Source organism: Tachysurus vachellii, chromosome 1 (assembly GCF_030014155.1).
Source record: "Tachysurus vachellii isolate PV-2020 chromosome 1, HZAU_Pvac_v1, whole genome shotgun sequence".
Classification (NCBI taxonomy): domain Eukaryota; kingdom Metazoa; phylum Chordata; class Actinopteri; order Siluriformes; family Bagridae; genus Tachysurus; species Tachysurus vachellii.
In genome coordinates this window covers 21846311-21865447 of record NC_083460.1, presented here as the reverse complement: position 1 = coordinate 21865447, position 19137 = coordinate 21846311, and the positions used below count along the sequence as shown (strand labels likewise).

Genomic DNA, 19137 nt, shown 5'->3' with positions numbered 1-19137 from the left:
TCTACTTTAGCTCGGAGTAATGCTAAATCTTTGTCTTGAGATGTGATTTTTCTCTCATGTGTTAGCATACTCTCCTCAGCGGTGGAGATTCTCGCTTCAGCCTCGGTCAAACGCGACTCGTTTGACGCCACTCTGCCGGATAAGTTAGAAAGGGCTTCCTGTATTGAGGTAACTGAAGTAGAGATATTGTCCAAACGGTTGTCAATTGCACTTAGTCTACCGTCAATATTGCCCAGACTGGTTCCCAGCGAGCGAATTTCGGCCAACATGGCATCCATTGGGTCTGACGAGGCCTCCTCCGTCTCAGCTGGTTTTTTCTTAACGCTTCTGGAGGGCCGGGAGGACGTGAAAAGTGGAAAATCACGCGTTTCTTCGTTCTTCGACATTAATGTTCGATGATTGTACAACACACTTTGAGCATAAAAAGGATTAACCAAAGGTAAATAAAAAAGAAAAGGGAACCAGCACAGAGCTACCAAATTAAGCGGCCATCTTCAGCGAGGTCCCACTAGCGCCCCCGAGCTGATATTATTAATTAGCAATCAGATAAAATTCAAATCAAATTTAAATTTTATTTGTCACACACAATCATACACAGTATGACATGTAGTGAAAAAAAATTGCTAATAGTAGAGAAGAACAAAAAAAAACAAAGAAAAGACACTGGAGACATACACTACTTTATATATGGAGAGAATTTGCAAAGTACTCATTTTCTATATCTTTGTCTGTTATGAAGGACTGACACTGGAGACTCTATCCCAAACACTACTGAGAAAAGAGAGGGAACACACACACACACAACCAATCCTCCTACCAGCTTGTTCTTGGGAAGGGGGAGGAACCTGGAGAGATTTACTCTTTCAGTAATATTATACAGAGTCACTGGCACAAAAGCCATGATAATAAATCTGTAAATTTATTTAAGGTGTGTGTGTGTGTGTCCTTGGATTGAGCTGACTCACACTCACTGGTGTCAATAAGAGTGATAGTGATGGTGGTAGGTCTCCGTGGCAACAATATCTATGAGGCTATGACAAGAAGACGTTAGAAAACACAACACACATACACACACACACTGTAGGAGAAAAGCACCCCTCTGGTGCTTTAATGTGTAAATCCAATTAAACAAAATACAGCAGTATGTTCAGTGCAGTCCAGAATTATTGGCACCCTGGGAGGCATTTCTCTGGCATGCTTCAGGTCCACGTGTTAATATGTAACAGGTAAAAAATACTGTTCAGTGAAGGTACTGCTAAGATGATGAATGAACTTATTTACATGAATCAGTACAGAAGACAGAGAGACACATCCAGTCCATGTCTTCACACGACACACACATCTGATTCCAGCCCAGACATTACCTGGTTCCTAAACACCCGATTACTGACTGCAGCCACTTCTAGTTCAGTTATTTAAAGCGGGGTCACTCACTGAGATTCTGGGCAGTTGATTTCCTGTCTGTATTCCTGAACATGTGTACTGTATGTGTGTGTGTATTCCTGAAAATGTGTGTGTATTCCTGAACATGTGTGTGTGTATTCCTGAACATGGGTGTCTGTGTGTATTCCTTAACATGTGTGTGTGTGTATTCCTGAACGTGTGTGTGTATTCCAGATCATGTGTGTGTATGTATTCCTGAACATTGTTGTGTATTCCTGAACATCAGTGTATTTCTGAACATGTGTGTGTCTGTATAACTGAACATGTGTGTGTGTATTCCTGAACATGTGTGTTGATTCCTGAGCATCATTGTATTCCTGAACATGTGTGTGTATTCCTGAGCATGTGTGTGATCCTGAACATGTGTGTGTGTATTCCTGAACATGTGTGTGTGTATTTCTGAACATGTGTGTCTGTATTCCTGAACATGTGTGTGGGTATTCCTGAACATGTGTGTGTATTCCTGAACATGTGTGTGTGTATTCCTTAACATGTGTGTGTGTATTCCTGAACATGTGTGTGTGTATTCCAGAACATGTGTGTATGTATTCCTTAACGTGTGTGTGTATTCCTGAACGTGCGCGTGTCTGTATTCCTGAACATGAAAACTTAAAGAAACTTAAAGCTTATATTTTCCACCCACACTAAAGTCGATATACAAGTGTTTCTGATTCTTTTGATCTTTTTAAACAACACAAAACAATGCAGTCTCAATTTTTCATAAACAGAGTCTGTGCAATACAAACAGAGAAAAAATATGCATTTACTGCAAACAACAGATCCCATTGTGTTTGTGTGTGTGTGTATGTGTGTGTGATGTCACACTACAGTCACACAGAGTGCAATCTTCTCCATCGCCATTCTAAGCAGCCTTTATAACTCACTGCAAACACACACACACACACACACAGACACACACACACACAGTACCTATAGCTATGCGTTTGTACACAGGCTTCATCAGTACTACACATTCCTACACAGGCCATGTGTATACACACACACACACACACACACACACACACACAGACACACACACACACACACTCTGTAGCTGTACCTGTGTGCGGGGCACCTGTGGGAACAGGTTGAGAGTGGTGGGCCGTTTGGGTCTGTAGGTATCCATGGTATATGTATCCTTGGAGCGTGCACTTGTGGCGTGTGTGTCACCAGTATGTGTTCCCTCAGCTCCGCCGATCGTCTCTATGGGAAGTGTTTCTGAGCAGACATGCCCCGCTGCGCCTGGGTCTGCCCTTCGAGCCATGCTACTCGATGGCCGAACCACATGACCCTAAAGTGATTGGAGGAGAAGAGACAGTCTGAGTAATTATAGACAATCATACATTAGTAAGAGAGAGCGAGAGAGGTAGAGCCATTAGTTCCTCAGGAGCTCTCGGTTGCACTATTATAAACGGTTGTAGAAAGGACATTATTTACTGTAGAGTGTCACCCAAATGAGGATAAGGTTCGCTTCTGAGCCTGGTATCTCTCAAGGTTTCTTCCTCATATCATCTCAGGGAGCTTTTTCTCACCACTGTCACCTCAGGCTTGATCATCAGGGATAGGTGTTAGCGATAAATAGGAATTAATTTCTAACTTTAATTTTTTAAATAATTTTTCTGTTTTGAAAGCTGCTTTCGAAAGACAATGTGAATTTTTAAAATCACTTTACAAATTAATTGAATTGAAAATTGAATTGAAATAGGCTCTATTCTTCACATAGATATAGACTTCTGAATATCGAGAGCATCTTGAACTGTAGTGTTCATAAAGCGTGAAACAATCATGAGGGGGGAAAAGCTGGAGAAATCGGTGTCATGCTGATATATTCATTATACACCATCACTACGATCATGAAGATAGATAGAGACCTAATGAAGCCATAATGAAGCTGTGATATATAATGTGTGTGATAACAAAACATCCTGACAGATCCAGATGAAGGACAGACACTTAGAAACTCCATCTGTTAATATTCTTTCTGAGTCTGATACTCAAATGTAATACCAAACTGCATGATGTGGTCAACTGTATGTGCACCCCTGACCTCGTTAAATATCTCATTCTGGATTTTCCTCTTATAATGAGCTTCACTTCACTTCGGGAAGGTTTTCCACTAGATGTTGAATTGTGGCTGTGGGGACATACTTTTGGATGTATAGTGTATATGTCAAGGGAGTGAATTAAGTTATTTAGGCTTTTTAGCTCAATATATCCTCAGAACATTGTAATTTCTTTGCTTGTGATGAATAATTATAAGGATGGAGTTGAACATAAAGCAGTCTGCAGAAATGTCTCTGGATCTCAATGTCATATTTTCCATTTTATTTCATTAATGTTTCACCCTAAACATTTTACACAGCTGTATTTGGAAACATGGCTCTGTTTATTCATACCCGGGCCCTTTAAGAGATCCTGAGCTTGTTGCCAGGCAACTGACTGGAGATGGGGCAGAGTGACCCGGGATGACCCCTACACACACACACATTCATATATATATATATATATATATATATATATATATATACTGGAGATCAAAATTAGAGAACACTTTATAAACAATTGAACAATTCTGAAATAATGTCATCTTCACTGCTCAACAGTTGAAGGAGTTTTTGTCCTGTCTATACCATGCTACCAGAACACCTTTTCCACAAAATAACTAAGGCATTTCAACAAAAACCATTATTTTGCAGAAAACCCACTGATAAAAATTAGAGAACACTTTCAGATACCTCCTAGTTATTGGTGTTAATCTGGCACCTGGTGCTAATTTCCTTGATTATCTGTCAACCCCTATTTAACTGGAAGCCTAACTTCCAGTTTCACTGACTCTGCAAGATGGTGGGCCGTTCTAAAGTGACTGAAAGCCTCCAGCAGTAGGTTGTCCAGATGAAGGCCAAAGGGATGACCCTATCAGCCATAGCAAGACAAGTTGGTCGTTCCAAATCTGTGATTTCAAGAATATTGAATCTTTACAACATCACAAACTCATTCAAGTCCCCCAAGAAGGCTGGTTGCCCACGGAAGACAAATACAAGAGAGGACAGGATACTGCGGAGGATCTCAATGGGCAATTGTTTCCACACTGCAGCTGGGATTGCTCACCAGTTCAGTGCTGAACAGGGTAAGGATCTGTCTCATCATACAGTGTCTCAACGTTTAAGAGCATTTGGACTGAAAGCCCACTCTGCAGTGACCAAACTTCTCATTAGCAGAAAGAATCAAAAGGCTAGACTAAGCTTTGCTGAGGAGCATGTTGAGTGGACAGAGGAGAACTGGTCCAAAGTTCACTTCAGTGATGAAAGCAAGTTTAATTTATTTGGGAAACATTATGTTTGGCGACAAACTGGAGAAAGACTGAACCCAAAGTGTGTAAAGAAGTCAGTGAAAAGTGGAGGAGGAAGTGTCATGGTTTGGGGCATGTTTTCTGCAGCAGGAGTTGGACCTCTTATACAGCTACATGGTAGAGTGAATGCAAATGTTTATCAGAACCTTCTTCAACAACATATGGTTCCTTCCCTGCGTTCATCACCCAATCAGCCCGCAGTGTTCATGCAGGACAACGCTCCATGTCGCACAGCAAAATGGGTAAAGCAGTTCCTTGAAACTGAAAACATTGAAATAATGAAATGGCCTGCCCAGAGTTCTGATCTCAACCCAATAGAGAACCTCTGGAAAATCCTTGGCGACAAAGTTATGGCCAAGAAACCCACTACAGTCACCGAATTGTGGAGGAGACTGGAAGAAGAGTGGACCAAAATCACACCAGAGCAGTGTGAGAGACTAATGCTGTCCTGTGGCCGCAGATGTGCTGAAGTCATTCAGAGCAGAGGCCTGTACACTTCCTACTATTTGATGACTGTTGTAACCTTCAGAAAATTTTGTTGTAATCTTTTTCCATGCTACAGTCATTGTTGTTCTCTAATTTTGATCAGTGTGTTTTCTGCAAAAAAATGTTTTTTGTTGAAAATGTGTCCTGGTAGCATGGTATAGACAGGACAAAAACTCCTTCAACTGTTGAGCAGTGAAGATGACATTATTTCAGAATTGCTCAATTGTTTATAAATTGTTCTCTAATTTTGATCTCCAGTGTATATATATATATATATATATATATATATATATATATATATATATATATATATATAGTGATACCTCAAGATACGAGCTGTGATTCGACCATATTTTTGGCTTGAGATATGAGCAAATTTTTGAGATACGAGCATCCGAGCCGCCGAAACAAAGATCCCCAACAACCACGTGTGCTCTGTTTCCCCCGCCTCAGCTTCCCGCGTCTCACTCGGTTAAAGCCGCCTTTCCACTGCACACAGCAAACGACGGCCGATAAACAGGAAGTCATCCATTTCCTATGGAGAGTCGCAAAGGCGCTGCGTGAGGTGCCGACCATGTGCGGATCCGTAATTTTCGGATCCGTTTTGAGCGTTGAATCTGTTAAAAAATGTGAATTTGTGCGACTTCACCGCATGTAGTTATATGCCGACCGGACAGGTTTTTATTAAAACGGCAGATGTTAGTGAGGAAAGAGTAACAAAAAAGCAAAAACAAGTGAAGAGAAAAGCGATGAAGAAAATTAAGCAAAATTAATGTAAAGAAAACAGAAATTGTAGCAATTAAGTTCAGCCAAGTTAAGAGAAGCGTGAGCTGTCCACGATGTGCACCAATCCGGTTACGACATCCATATTACCCGACCATTTAAATTCCCATTCATTGAGCCGCTTTCTAGCGCTCCGCTGCTGCTGCAATTTAAACTCCCTCCTCCAACCCCGACTCCACCATGCCGGAACCTGTGTTCGTTGTACCAGTTTACGTCATAAATCTCCACATATTTTTCTCTCTCTCTCGCCCTCTCTCTCTAATTATTTAATTATTTATTTATCCATTTATTATTTTCCTTTCCTATTTTTAACTCTATGCATGATTAATGGTTCTGTTATACGGGTGTCTATTCTATTTTCTAGTTGTTGCTCTCCACGCTCTAAATGAAGTTTAGTTAAGTTCCATTTAAGTGTAAAGTAGCATTAAGAGTGTGAGTAAGTGAACGAAAGTGAAAGAGTAATTCCTTCTAACTCCTCCGCCTGTTTACTCCTCCCTCAACACCTCCGTGCGCATCTTCCGTAAAGTAAAACCAGTTTATTTTTTTAACATTCTCATATATGTATGGGGTTTGAAGAACTGTTTAAACACATTTAAGAAAAATTAGCACTATTCCACTACCGTAATTCTAACAAATTCGATGCGAATTTAATGTTTCTCTTCATAATACAAATAATATAATAACAAAAAGCTAAAATGTAACAGTTTGTCGATTTTTGGGGCTGTCCCAATACGCAAATAAGATGTGCTGTGTCATGAAGACTGTTGTGTGATTTATAGATTCATATTCATACAGATTCCCTTAACTTCAATAAATAACAGCTTGAGAAAACAACAGCTCGATTGATTCATTTCTTGTAATTTACAGGAAAATCTGCCAGAGGACTGATACACTCTTAAGCAAAGAGGTTTCTTGTGGTTTTATACAGTATAGAACCCTGGGGTTCTGTACTTGGCCAATAAAACCTTCCCCCCAAAAACCCTGGTTCTGAGTGATGAAGCTTTTCTATTAAATGGGTTAAAAATGGATCGAATGCGTAAGGTTAACTGAGTGCCATTAGTTTTGGAGTTTTAACTCAATGAAGCTGTGAGATGGTTTGATGGATTTTTAAAAAAGAGTTAAAATTAAAAAAGTTGAATTAAAACAATCAACTGACACACACAAACATACGCACACACACACGACTGATCAGAAGTGATCCTATTATGCTAATAACCACACAGTGATGTAAAAACCAGTGATAGTAGTCTATATTAATACTGAAGAATATAGTTATATCATATAACACAATATAACTCTATGTGTGATAGGCACTCTATCGCCCAGTATTTTATCACACTGTGCTTATAAATATGTTAAATGTTACGTTTATTTATAAAAATGGTGTTTAGCCAGCACACTGTCATTCATTCCTTCACTTAACAGACAGATTGATGGACATTAGGGCAAAGGCATGACTGTATGGCTCAAGACCTGGATCAGGTTTACTCAAGAGATGTTTAGACAGTGTGTGTGTGTGTGTGTGTGTGTGTGTGTGTGTGTGTGTGTGTGTGTGTGTGTGTGTAAGAGGGAGAGAGAATATGTTCTTATCATATAAATAAGAGACACAAAATCTTCACATTGCTATTGCTACATGTCCTGGTTTTGCTAAATGATAAGCTTTCATCCCTGCTTACTCTTCTCTTTAATTCTCAGGCTGACGTCCAGCTAGCTAGCTTAGCTGAGCTATGGTTACTTCAACTTTCAACTTTATTCATTTATATAGCACATTTTACTGCAATTTCAATTGCCCAAAGTGCTGCACAATATTACAAAGCATAAAGCAATATGTATCAAACCAATTATAACAAAGAAAATTAAAACAGATGAAAAATAATATACATAAAAGGGAAAAAGATAAAATGAAATAAAATATATAAAAGAATCAAGAAACTCTCTCTAAACAAGGTCTATTCTCAACAAACGCTAAATTAAAAAGATAAGTTTTTAACTGAGACTTAAAACCTTCTAAAGTTGAGGCATGCCGAATGTGTAAAGGGATGCTATTCCACAGTTTTGGGGCGATGACCATAAAGGCTCTATCGCCCCTAGATTTTTTTGAGGAACGGGGAACTGCCAGTAGAAGTTTCTCTCCTGATCTCAGCGAACTTAACTGGAGTGTGGTCCTTTAAGAGGTTGGTAATATAGCTTGGAGCGATGTTGTGAAATGCTTTAAAAACCATCAACAGAATTTTGAAATCAATTCTATACTGAACTGGAAGCCAGTGAAGAGAAGATAATACTGGAGTTATGTGTTCTCTAATTTTTGTGCCAGTTAGAAACCTAGCTGCCGCGTTCTGCACTAATTGCAGACGAGATAGTTTGTGTTTGCTTATCCCAACATACAGAGAGTTGCAGTAGTCCAGTCTAGAGGTGATAAAAGCATGCACTATGACCTGTAAGTCTTTAGTATTAAGGATGGGTTTCAGCCTGGAGATCAGTCTAAGTTGATAAAAACTACTCTTTACTACTGACTTAACCTGGTTGTCAAAGCTGAGGGAAGAGTCAATAATAACACCAAGATTCCTAACAGTGTTTTTTATAGGTATATCAAGTGCACTAGCACTAGACATAGCTTCCTTAAGTTTTGAAGGACCAAAGATAATTATCTCAGATTTTTTCTCATTTAATTGAAGAAAATTCTGGGATAACCAGAGTTTGACTTCATCCAGGCAGAGTACTAAAGGCTGCAGCGAGTTCCAGTTTCCAACTTTAAAAGGCAAATATAATTGAGTGTCATCAGCATACAAGTGATAAGAGATGTCATGATGACGACAAATTGAGCCAAGTGGGCTCATGTACAAAGAAAATAAAATGGGCCCCAAAATAGAACCCTGAGGAAGACCGTATTTTAAAGATGCCAGCGAAGAAGAGTTATTTGCAAGATTCACAAAGAAAGTTCTTTCATGCAAATATGACTTAAACCAGTTTAAAGCCGTCCCCTTGATACCTACTTCATCCTCCAGGCGTTTCAAAAGAATTGAATGATCTACCGTGTCGAAGGCGGCACTGAGATCCAGCATAATTAAAACAACCCCCAACCCAGCATCAACTGACATTAGAAGATCATTTACTACTTTAACTAATGCGGTCTCTGTGCTGTGACCAGCTCTAAAACCAGATTGGAAGTTATCTAAAATGTCATTTTCCATTAGAAAAGGAGTAATTTGAGAAAAGACAACTTTTTCCAATATTTTTGTGAGACATGGTAATTTGGAAATTGGTCGATAATTGGTCGATTGGTTAGTTCTGTAGCTGTTCATTAACAAGCTTGCTGATGTTAGCCGACCACTCTGGTGATGCCATGTGACCTGGATTAGCAATCATTTTGAAGTCTTCAGTACTGATATTACTCCTCTTCAGACTATTCAACAAAATACACACCATCTACGCAATGTGGCAGACACACGGGTGAAAAGTAATTTCCATGGCAACTGAGAATCTTTTATTTTTATTCACCTTTTTTCACTCCAACCTCCACTGTGCGTCAGAGCTAAAAATACACATATATTATGTATTTGGCCCTTTCCTGTTTTTTTCTGTTTCTGTATATTTGTCACACATTTTTTTGAGACCAACAAAAATTCATATCAGAGAGAATCAATGCAAAGATTTCATTCACACAAGGAAAAAAATGACCAATAGTTACTGGCAATGTATCTGGCAACCTTTACAGTGTGAAGTAAACTATAAGATCACAACAAGCAGCTCGCTCTTCGACGAACAAAAGATGTGAAAGAAATCTATCAAAAGGGTTATAATATGATTTCAAAAGCTCTAAGTCTCCAGGACACCACAGTATGAGCCACAGAAAGACTTATTTCACATTCTGATGAAGTCTTTTAATATGAAGTTCTGTGGACCAACGAGTGGAAAGTCAAATTTTTAGAAGGTCCTGTTTCATCTGTAGTGAAGTTAACACAACAGGAGCATCATTTCAGCTGTGAAACATGGTGGTGGTATTGTCACAATGTGGGGAGGATGTGCTGCTTCAGGACCTGGGCAATGTGCCAGACCTGACAGAATGATAAATTCTGCTCTGTCCCACAAAATCTTACATGAGAACGTCTGGTCATTAGTCAGTAAGCTGAAGCTCAGACGCAATCATGTTACATAACAAGACAACAAGCCAAAACACAAGCAAAAAAAATAATCAGAAGCTTTTAGTTTTGGGGTGTGTGTGTGTAGATCAGCAGCTCAAATACCAGACAGGTAACTGTGAGATTTTCTCATACCTTGATGTTGAGGCCATGGCAGTTAAGGCTGAGGCCTCGCTCATCTCTGATCTCTGTGATTTCTGACAAGTCCTCATCCTCAAACTCGTCCAAACTTATATCATGGGTCAACCTGAAACAAACAAAAAAAAAGCCATAAATCCATAATCCAGACTTTCTGCAGTATAAACCCAAACTCCTGCAAATTATACATCATGTTGTCTAGACATTTAAACGACTAGATTATGAAGCGATTTGAAGCAACACCAGAAAAATTGGTGTAGTTTAGTGTAGGTTCCTTAGCTCAATATAGATAAAAACTCTACTGACACTTAATCACAGGTGTTATATAAATGATTCACCTGAATAACTGAAATCAACATACAGCACAAGCCGGTGTGATACAAAGCAATACACTAACTAGCATTGTTCATTTCAGTAAAAGTCTTAAGTTGAAATCTCTTTCTAAGACAATTATCTGTCTAAATTAAAATATATTTTAATAAGTTTTTGCTTCAAACCCCGTAGAACACAAGAGAATTCAGCTTAGGTGTCCCCGGCTGTTCGTGACCTTTACTGAGAGTCTCAGGGGTGAAGCTCCCTCATGAGGCTGGAAGAGAAACTGCCAAAATTGTGCAGAGCTTCATAAGATCTGTAAAGATTTCCAGAATGTTAAAAAAAATCAATCATTCCATGCTTCAGTGGACAAGTGGAAAAGATATAAAAGCACGGCTGTCGTGTCCAGGCCGGGACGATCCAGCAAGCTGTACATGAGTGCAGGCTGTGTGATGCTAACAGACATCTCTAAAAAGCCCTGAATCTCCACGTAGGTTCCAGCAGGAGGAAGACAAAAACACGAGGGTGAGTTCAGTTTAAAGTAAAAAGATTGAGTTGTTTGGTTCCAGTATCAAGAAGCTAGCTGTACAGCATAGTGGTTGAAGTACTATGGTTTGGAGCTGTTTTACTAAAACAGAGCCTGAAGAACCTGCAGACATACAGTACAGTCGAGTATGAATTCTCTTTCAATCCAGACACTGCATGAGGAGAATGTGAGGCTATGTGTCAAAACGTTAAAGCTGAAGAAGTGGACATGCACGTAAATCACCAAGGAATGAATCAAAAGGAGAAAATGGAGGTTATGGAATGGCCTGATCTCAGTAACTCTCCATCCTGTTAAACTGCAGTGAGCAGATACAAATCAGGGCTCAAACATAGCACAGAGAAGCTAAAGGTTCAGGTTTGTTCACTCATGATATTTACTGCATGTCATTGTCTTTCTGGGTCACAGAGTTTCTGTCCTTGCTCTTGCCTGTTCCAAATCTTAGCCTTCAGCGTTATCTATATGGCGCATGTGTGTGCACGTACACAGTATTTTCAGTGCAACAATGCAGTGGTTTTAAACAGGTTTTCTTCATGCCCACAATAAACTCTAAATCTCTATCATTAATCACTGCCTCTTGGTCTCCAGGTTCTGGTGAAACTGCTGTATTTGGAACAATGTCTGCTTTACCATCGTATATCTCAGCTGAGCAATATCTGATGTGAGGTCCATCCATCCACCATGATAAACACACTGTGAGATTCCTCTGTGTCTCTGTTAGATGAACGCTGAGGCACTTAATATACATTCCGGGCAGCTTTGACATAGTCCCCATGAATCATCCTGCACTACGACGCTTATAATCCTGTTTTGAAGCCAAACTGCATATTGTAAGTTTGGCGACTCCACAACTCATCACCATGTGCGTTATTCTGAGAGTACCCTCTCAGCAATGCAGCACTTAAGAGAAGAAGAACATTGTACTCAGTAGTCTACTGTGACTGGATGAATTCCTGCTGCTAAAGGTCCAGTGATGAAGAGGGCTAAATGGTTGGAGCCAAAGCTAACAGAAAGTAAACATGCACTGAAAGACACTAAAGTTTACCTGGATCAGCACTGCTGGGGAACAAATGGATGGGATTTCTCCAGACCATACAGTTAGTGCTGAGTGTGTAGAATCACAAGGGTCACCCAATTCAGCACCACAGGAGTGATCACACACGACATGATACCAAGAACGGCAAGTGCTGTAAAGTCTAATCCCTCATATCTGACTAATGAAATACAGTACATGCACATGCACACAATAAGGTATTCAGGTGTTGAAACCCCCCCTGGCAGCTAGAGCAGGTGAACTAGGACGCCGTGTTCCTAATGCAGGGGACACATCAGCATTTTTCTGAGTCAGCGAAGGGCCACAATCTAAAGCTATTGATTTCTTTCTGTATTATTATCTCATATTAATCCAATGACTGGCTTTTAAGGAAAAAATGTCCTTATCTCCCGTAACTCTCAAATTTTCTTCTTTTTAACACATATGTAACTCTTGATGATGGGAGATCCTTCTGGGATTTTGGAGTTATTCACTGAATCACCCTAAAGACCACCCTGTGTGTTTTTGAACATTTTTAGCAAACACAGCAGATAGGATTAGATCTGAATGAATGATTAGCGCTGTGAGATGTGAGCCCACGCACAGCACAGTTTCAAGGCACCATATACAAGGGCATTACCTTACGGCTCTACTGTGAATTTGGGATGCAACTAGCCGAGCGAATAAATATTCCAAAGCATACTGTGGTATTATTTTTGTGGTAAAGTGGTAAGTAGTAAGTATTTGTGGGCCTGAAATCCTGGTACTTAAGAAACTGAAAACAAAATATTCACTATTTCATTTCAAAAACATTTTCAAAACTGATAAGCATTTAATTATTGTGATATTTAATTATCCAGTTACGCGCTATAGGCTTGAGATGTTTTGACGTCGTGTCCACATCTTATCCACTTCATGAGAAGAGGAACAGATGTGTTTGAACACGCACTCACTCTACTGTATATAGCCAATTTCTGCAGCAACACTGACCTTGTTGATAAGAGAACGACTGCAATTTGACAATTTTCTGCTTACCTATAGCTTGATATAGCAAAAATAATTTAATCATGAAGTATGTATAAGTGTCATCAATCATAGGAAAGGATGAGAGCATCTGTGTTCCCTCCAGAGGTGAAACCAAAGCCACTAAACACCATTTATGAGTATCATCTCTCTCTCTCTCTCTCTCTCTCTCTCACACACACACACACACACACAGGGTTACTCTGAGTCAAGGGCGTCCCTCAGCGATGCTAGAAAAACAGTGCACTGCCATCATTCTATACACACATACACACACACACACACACACAAACACAGCCTTATTTGTACCATTTCTCCCACTGATCCTCCATCCATCCCTCTCCTCCGTCCCCTCTGTCGTTCATGCTGTGCAGCAGTGTGTAGCAGCAGGAAGACTGATGTGAAGAGAAATCAGAGAAACGCCAGCATCTTGCTAGCTGCTAATCCAAACCACGGAGCAAAACAGTGCGCTTTCTTCAACTATTATATAACCTCCTCTCTCTCTCCTTCGCTCCGATTAGTGACTGCAGCATCTCTCTCTCTCTCTCTCTATCTGTGTGTGTGTCTCTTTCTCTCTGCTCTTTTGTCAAAACAAAGTGCGCTTTCTTCAACTATTATATAACCTCCTCTCTCTCTCCTTCGCTCCGATTAGTGACTGCAGCATCTCTCTCTCTCTCTCTCTCTATCTGTGTGTGTGTCTCTTTCTCTCTGCTCTGTTTGTCAAAACAAAGTGCTTAGGATTAATGATCCAGCTCCAGTCACCTTTCCTTTCCTCTCTCCCCTCCCATCTCTCTTTCATTCTCTCCATCTCTCCATCTCTCTCTCTCTCTCTCTCTCTCTCTCTCTCTCTCTCTCTCTCTCTCTGTCTCTCTCTCTTTCTGAATCATCTGAAGGATGCGTGGGGCAGCTTGACAGGATGACGACAACAAGGTTGTGCATGTGTTCATATTCTATTAATCGCTTCACTACCATCCTTCCCTGAGGAATGACTGAGAAAGGGGGAGAGATAGAGAGAGAGAGAGAGAGAGAGAGAGAGAGAGAGAGAGAGAGAGAGAGAGAGAGAGAGAGAGCGAGGGAGAGAGAGGAGGGGGAGAGGGGGATAGAGATAAATCAGTTCTGAATTGGAATGATAGGAATGATTGTATCAGCAAACCAGAGGAAAGTGTTTTGTGTTCATTAGGCTGAACACTACTGTACCTGACTCCTTTACCACAGCGTGAATGAGACGTTAAAGTTCTCAGGTTTTACTACCACTCACTGGGTTATTAGATATTTTCACCCACACGTGCTGTCTGACATTTACGTTTATTTCCCCACACGTCAAATTTAATTCATTAACTCATCCTGACAGACAAATTGCTCACATTAAAGGTCTCTGCCCTCTCAGTCTTCTGCCATTAATGTTAAGAGATTTCACCTTCACAGCTGAAAATGGACAACGAAAAGAGTGTTTCGGTTCTCAGAGCTAATCGAGCTGAAAAGCTGACCTTATAAAAGTTATTTAAACTCACCTGCTTTCTAAACGCCATTGAAAAGCTTCCACCGAGCCGATTGTGTTAGTGAAACTGGTTTGTAAGCATTCTTATGCTGCACTTTTATTTGTTTTGTTTGTTTGTTCTGCGAGTTTCTGCTACGTTCCTGGTAATCTCATGACATGAGTGCAGTGTGTCAGCGTCAGACCCAAATCCGACTCTTACCTTCTGCACCGCTGTCAGACTCTTTACATACCTGTGTCATGCGTCAGCTAGATTGCTAGCTGAGATCTAATAGCTAGCTGTTACAATACAAACAGCCTCAATACAAAAGTGTACCTAGTGCCCAGATTTATTCCTGTTCAAAGTTTAGATTTACTTTTTATATTATGCTTGAATTTTGATTAAACAAATACACTCACAGGTCATTTTATTAGGAACACCTGTACATTTACTCAGTTCAAATCAAACCGTCCATCGTGTAGCAGCAGCAGCGCAGAGTTTGTACTCATGCAGGTAAAATCAGATGCTGTACGCACACACACACACACACACACACACACACACACGCACACACACTCAACCACAATGTAAATCAACATGTTACACAAAAATCCAGAAAGCAAGGGAATAACATTCAAGAATTTAAACTATAACTGCTCCAGGGGCACTGTATCATAGCTGCCCCTGCACTCTGACCCCAACCTCCTCAGTTGGGGTATGTGAGGAAAAGAATTCCACTGTGCTGTAATGTATATGTGGCGATGTATAATGTATAAAGGCTTCTATGCCCCGTTCTAACAAGTCTATCACCTAGTTTTCAATCAGTTGACTAATGATGTACTGCTTTGCTTAGAGCAAAAAGGCAAGAGAACACACAAACTATCCAGGACATCGTCAGCCCAGGCCCTCTGGATAAGAAGGTTATGTGTCTGAGATATCAGTGTTTTATTCTTTTCTAAGTTTAAAAGCTAGTGAATTTCACAAACCAAATATAAATTTTAAATAAAATAATTTCACTGTTGATCTGAAGAACATCACCTACACCTGCTGCTCTCCACACATCCACCTTCACTCTCCATCATCTAACTCTCCTGCTAGCAAACCGAACAACCGTTAAACATTCAACCAATTCTTGGTTAAAAGAAGGTTAATAGCCCTGAGTGAGAGATCACTCTCAGGAGGTTTTTAACTCTTTTCCACAGAGCACAAACTATGTTAGTTACTTGTGTTTGGTTGTGTCCATGTTGAACTTTGAATGCCTTTGTCATGTCCCACGCTACAGTGGTCAATAACGTCAAGCTTATAGAAAAGTAGACACTCAGGACTGCAGTTTTTCATGTTTTCTGTTTTTTCCTAGCCTACTAGGGGTATTTCACCCCATTTCTGTTCTCTGAGATGCATTTGTATCATCGGCCACTAAAATTCTATGAACGTTCTCCAACAGAGGGAAAAACACACGTCTCACACTAAAAGCCAACACGGTCCTGACTTTTTAGATCAGACTCAGGACACTGATTGAAAACGTCCCATAAGTCCACTTCCTTTCTGTGGACTGGTAATAAGGGTTAACATACGCAATTTAGCTAACTATCACACTGCACTTCATTAGATTATGCTAGTTTTTTAGCCAAGCTGAGTGAAAACCTTGTGATTATTTTTTTTCTTTTTAGTTATATTTAGTTTTTCCTCACCACAGTGACCTCAGTCACCTCAGGCTTGCTCATTGAGGGAAAATACAAACACATTTAAATAGAAGTCACTATTCAAATTTTTATTTGAATTAAATCAGCTGATCAGCTTATCGAGCCCCGCCCCCCAACATATGCAAAATCAAATAACTTTTTACAACATGGACATGTGACGTATCAAAACACTCAGAACAATGAGTGGAACTTCCTCACATGTATTCTGATGATGTCACATGAAAATAAAAAATTAGCACAACATGAACATGTGACCTATCAAAACACTCAGCCCAATGGAGGGGAACTTCCTCAGGAGTATTTGGATGACGTCACATGCTCGTCTCCACTTGCCTCCAAATGTTTTGGCACCCTATCTTTCTGTCCTCTTGCCTCCAAAAGTAACACTGAACCTTATGTCCACTCGCCTCCAAAAAGCACCGGCCTTTGCGAATACTTACCTCGTCAAAGCCAACATGAAAGTTTGTCGTGACAAACTTTACAAATCTAGTTATTGTATGTAATGGAATGCAAACACGCTCATATTGCTGAGAACCTATGAAAACAACAAAACAGGAACATTTGCTGCTCCTGCAGAGAAATGCGTATAAGAGGATCTGAACAGATTCCCAGGTCTGGGTGCTGGCAAAGGCTATGGAGTGCACTTTATAAGGGGGTGGGGGAATTTTGATGTATTATTATTCCAGCAAGTCTGCAGTGGGAAAGAATATTATATCTCAGTGTGCAACTCTGCAGAAATGTTCCTGTGGGCTAGTTATTCAGTTAACCGTCTTTTAGAGGTAAAGAAATTGGGAGCATTTATTAAAGCTAAAGCCACGCTGTAGAAGATAATTCAACTACTGCAAGACACACACACACACACACACACACACACACAGAACTAATGCAAAGTTCACTGGGAAGTCAGTGTTTAGGGGTATATAGTAATAAACCCATGCTTCTTAGATGCTCTAAATTCAAACAAAAATAGCTAGCAGTGAATCAGCAGCTACTTCCTCTGCAAGTCACATGTGCATTCATTTTTAGTTATTCAGCATTCAACAAACATTTGCCAAATTTACTGTGACATATTAATGAAGAGATTTTGTTAAAAGTAAATAAGTAAATAAATAAACAATGAAAAGTAACGTTTGCTTCTTTTCATCTACAAAACTCTAACAGATCAGGTCTATCTCACAAAAATATTTCCCACGGTACACAATTAAATCTGTACTTTATTCTGTACATGCTTCATACACCAGTGTTAATGCACCCAAAATATTTTGTCATAAACAATTTAGTTAAACAACAGGGACAGTTCAGTCCTCATGTCATCTCAGGCAGTTTTTACTCACCGCAATAACCTCTGGCTTACTTATTAGGGATAAAAATAGAATATATTTATAGAATTTATATATTTCTATTAGGTTATTTGGTAAGTGTCCATTTTTAAACACATTATACAAATAAAACACTATTGAACTAAATATTTACAGTTTAAATATGGAGCTATATTATTATTTATGGTAGTATATATATATTATATATATATATATATATATATATATATATATATATATATATATATATATATATATTATGATATATGATTAACTGAACTAACTGTTTTAAAATAATAAAACTATGTAGTAAAACATGAACAGATAAGAGAGCCATTTGGTGAAAAATGGGATTCATGTAAAAGAGTTATTGTTTATTGCCTTTTTTAAAAAACAAAATATATATATTAAATATAGTCATAAACAATGCAATTTTTTTTCTGACTGAGAATATGAAAGAAACCCCAAAATTCCTGACAAATTAATCAAATGGGATACAATCTGTTAAAAATGTGCTGTATTTTACTTGGTTGTGAACCTATTTCCTCATATCATGAGTGTACAGTTTTATCCACAAAGGGTCGGTGTGGTGCAGGCTTCCACTCCAACCAAGGACGAGCCACGTCTGAGTCTACTGGAAGCCAAGATAACTGGTGGAAACAGGTGTGAATGCTGCTTGATTGGAATGGACACTCCTGACCTCAAAGGGACAACAATTCTAAATCTGACATCCCTTTAAAACATTTACGGAAATAAAATGATGGATTTGTGCACAAGACACAGACATCTGTATTGATCCTTGAAGACCTGAAAAAATAGAACCGATTTTATCACAAAAAAAAAATCCAGGCTTCCAGATGATGTTTTTATGGTTAAAGCTTATTATACTACTATGAAATTATACTATTACAAAAAATAGTTATGTGCATGATAAAATACAACCTTTAAGCGTTCAGTGCTCTATATGGAATGTGTGTCTCTTCACTAACATGGTGATAAACACATTAATGCCCAATTATTCGTTTGGAAACGTGACCACGCGCATTTGCAACCTTTATTAAGTATAAACTGAATATTTGGATTAAAGTGAGGATTTAATCCTGGGTTTATCAGTGAGAAAGAGGTTGTATCAACAAGCATCCTGCTCTCCGTTTCCCACAGCGGGAACAGCATCTTTATATCAAGGCGTTTCTGTTTAAAGAACAAAAAAAAAAAAACACCATTTCTTTAACTTTATTTCTTACCTGCGGGCGGCGGCGGCTCGGGGCTGTGCAGCTCGGGAGGACTGAGCAGGAGTCGCGCTTTTCCGCTTCTCTCTCTCCGCCATTGCTTCTTCCGCCTCCTTTTTCATTCATCAGCAGTTTCAGGAGCAGAAACAGGGAGGTGTGAT

General features: G+C 39.5%; 1 protein-coding gene across 2 annotated transcripts in view; it reads right to left on the bottom strand.

Annotated features, from left to right (window-relative positions):
* The window catches only part of mapk8ip1b (mitogen-activated protein kinase 8 interacting protein 1b), a 43406-nt gene that overhangs the window by 24268 nt on the left and 1 nt on the right, over window positions 1-19137 (bottom strand). The window contains exons 1-3 of one of the 2 annotated variants that reach the window (XM_060877224.1): window positions 18992-19137; window positions 10336-10447; window positions 2504-2734 (exon numbers count right to left, since the gene is read on the bottom strand). The exon at window positions 18992-19137 is cut by the window's right edge and continues 1 nt beyond it. In XM_060877224.1, coding sequence (XP_060733207.1) covers window positions 2504-2734; window positions 10336-10447; window positions 18992-19098 — 450 coding nt within the window. In that variant the 5' untranslated portion in view covers window positions 19099-19137. Of the gene's footprint in view, window positions 1-2503; window positions 2735-10335; window positions 10448-13559; window positions 13918-18991 lie in introns of those variants that run through there. The other variant, XM_060877230.1, reaches the window with a different exon arrangement.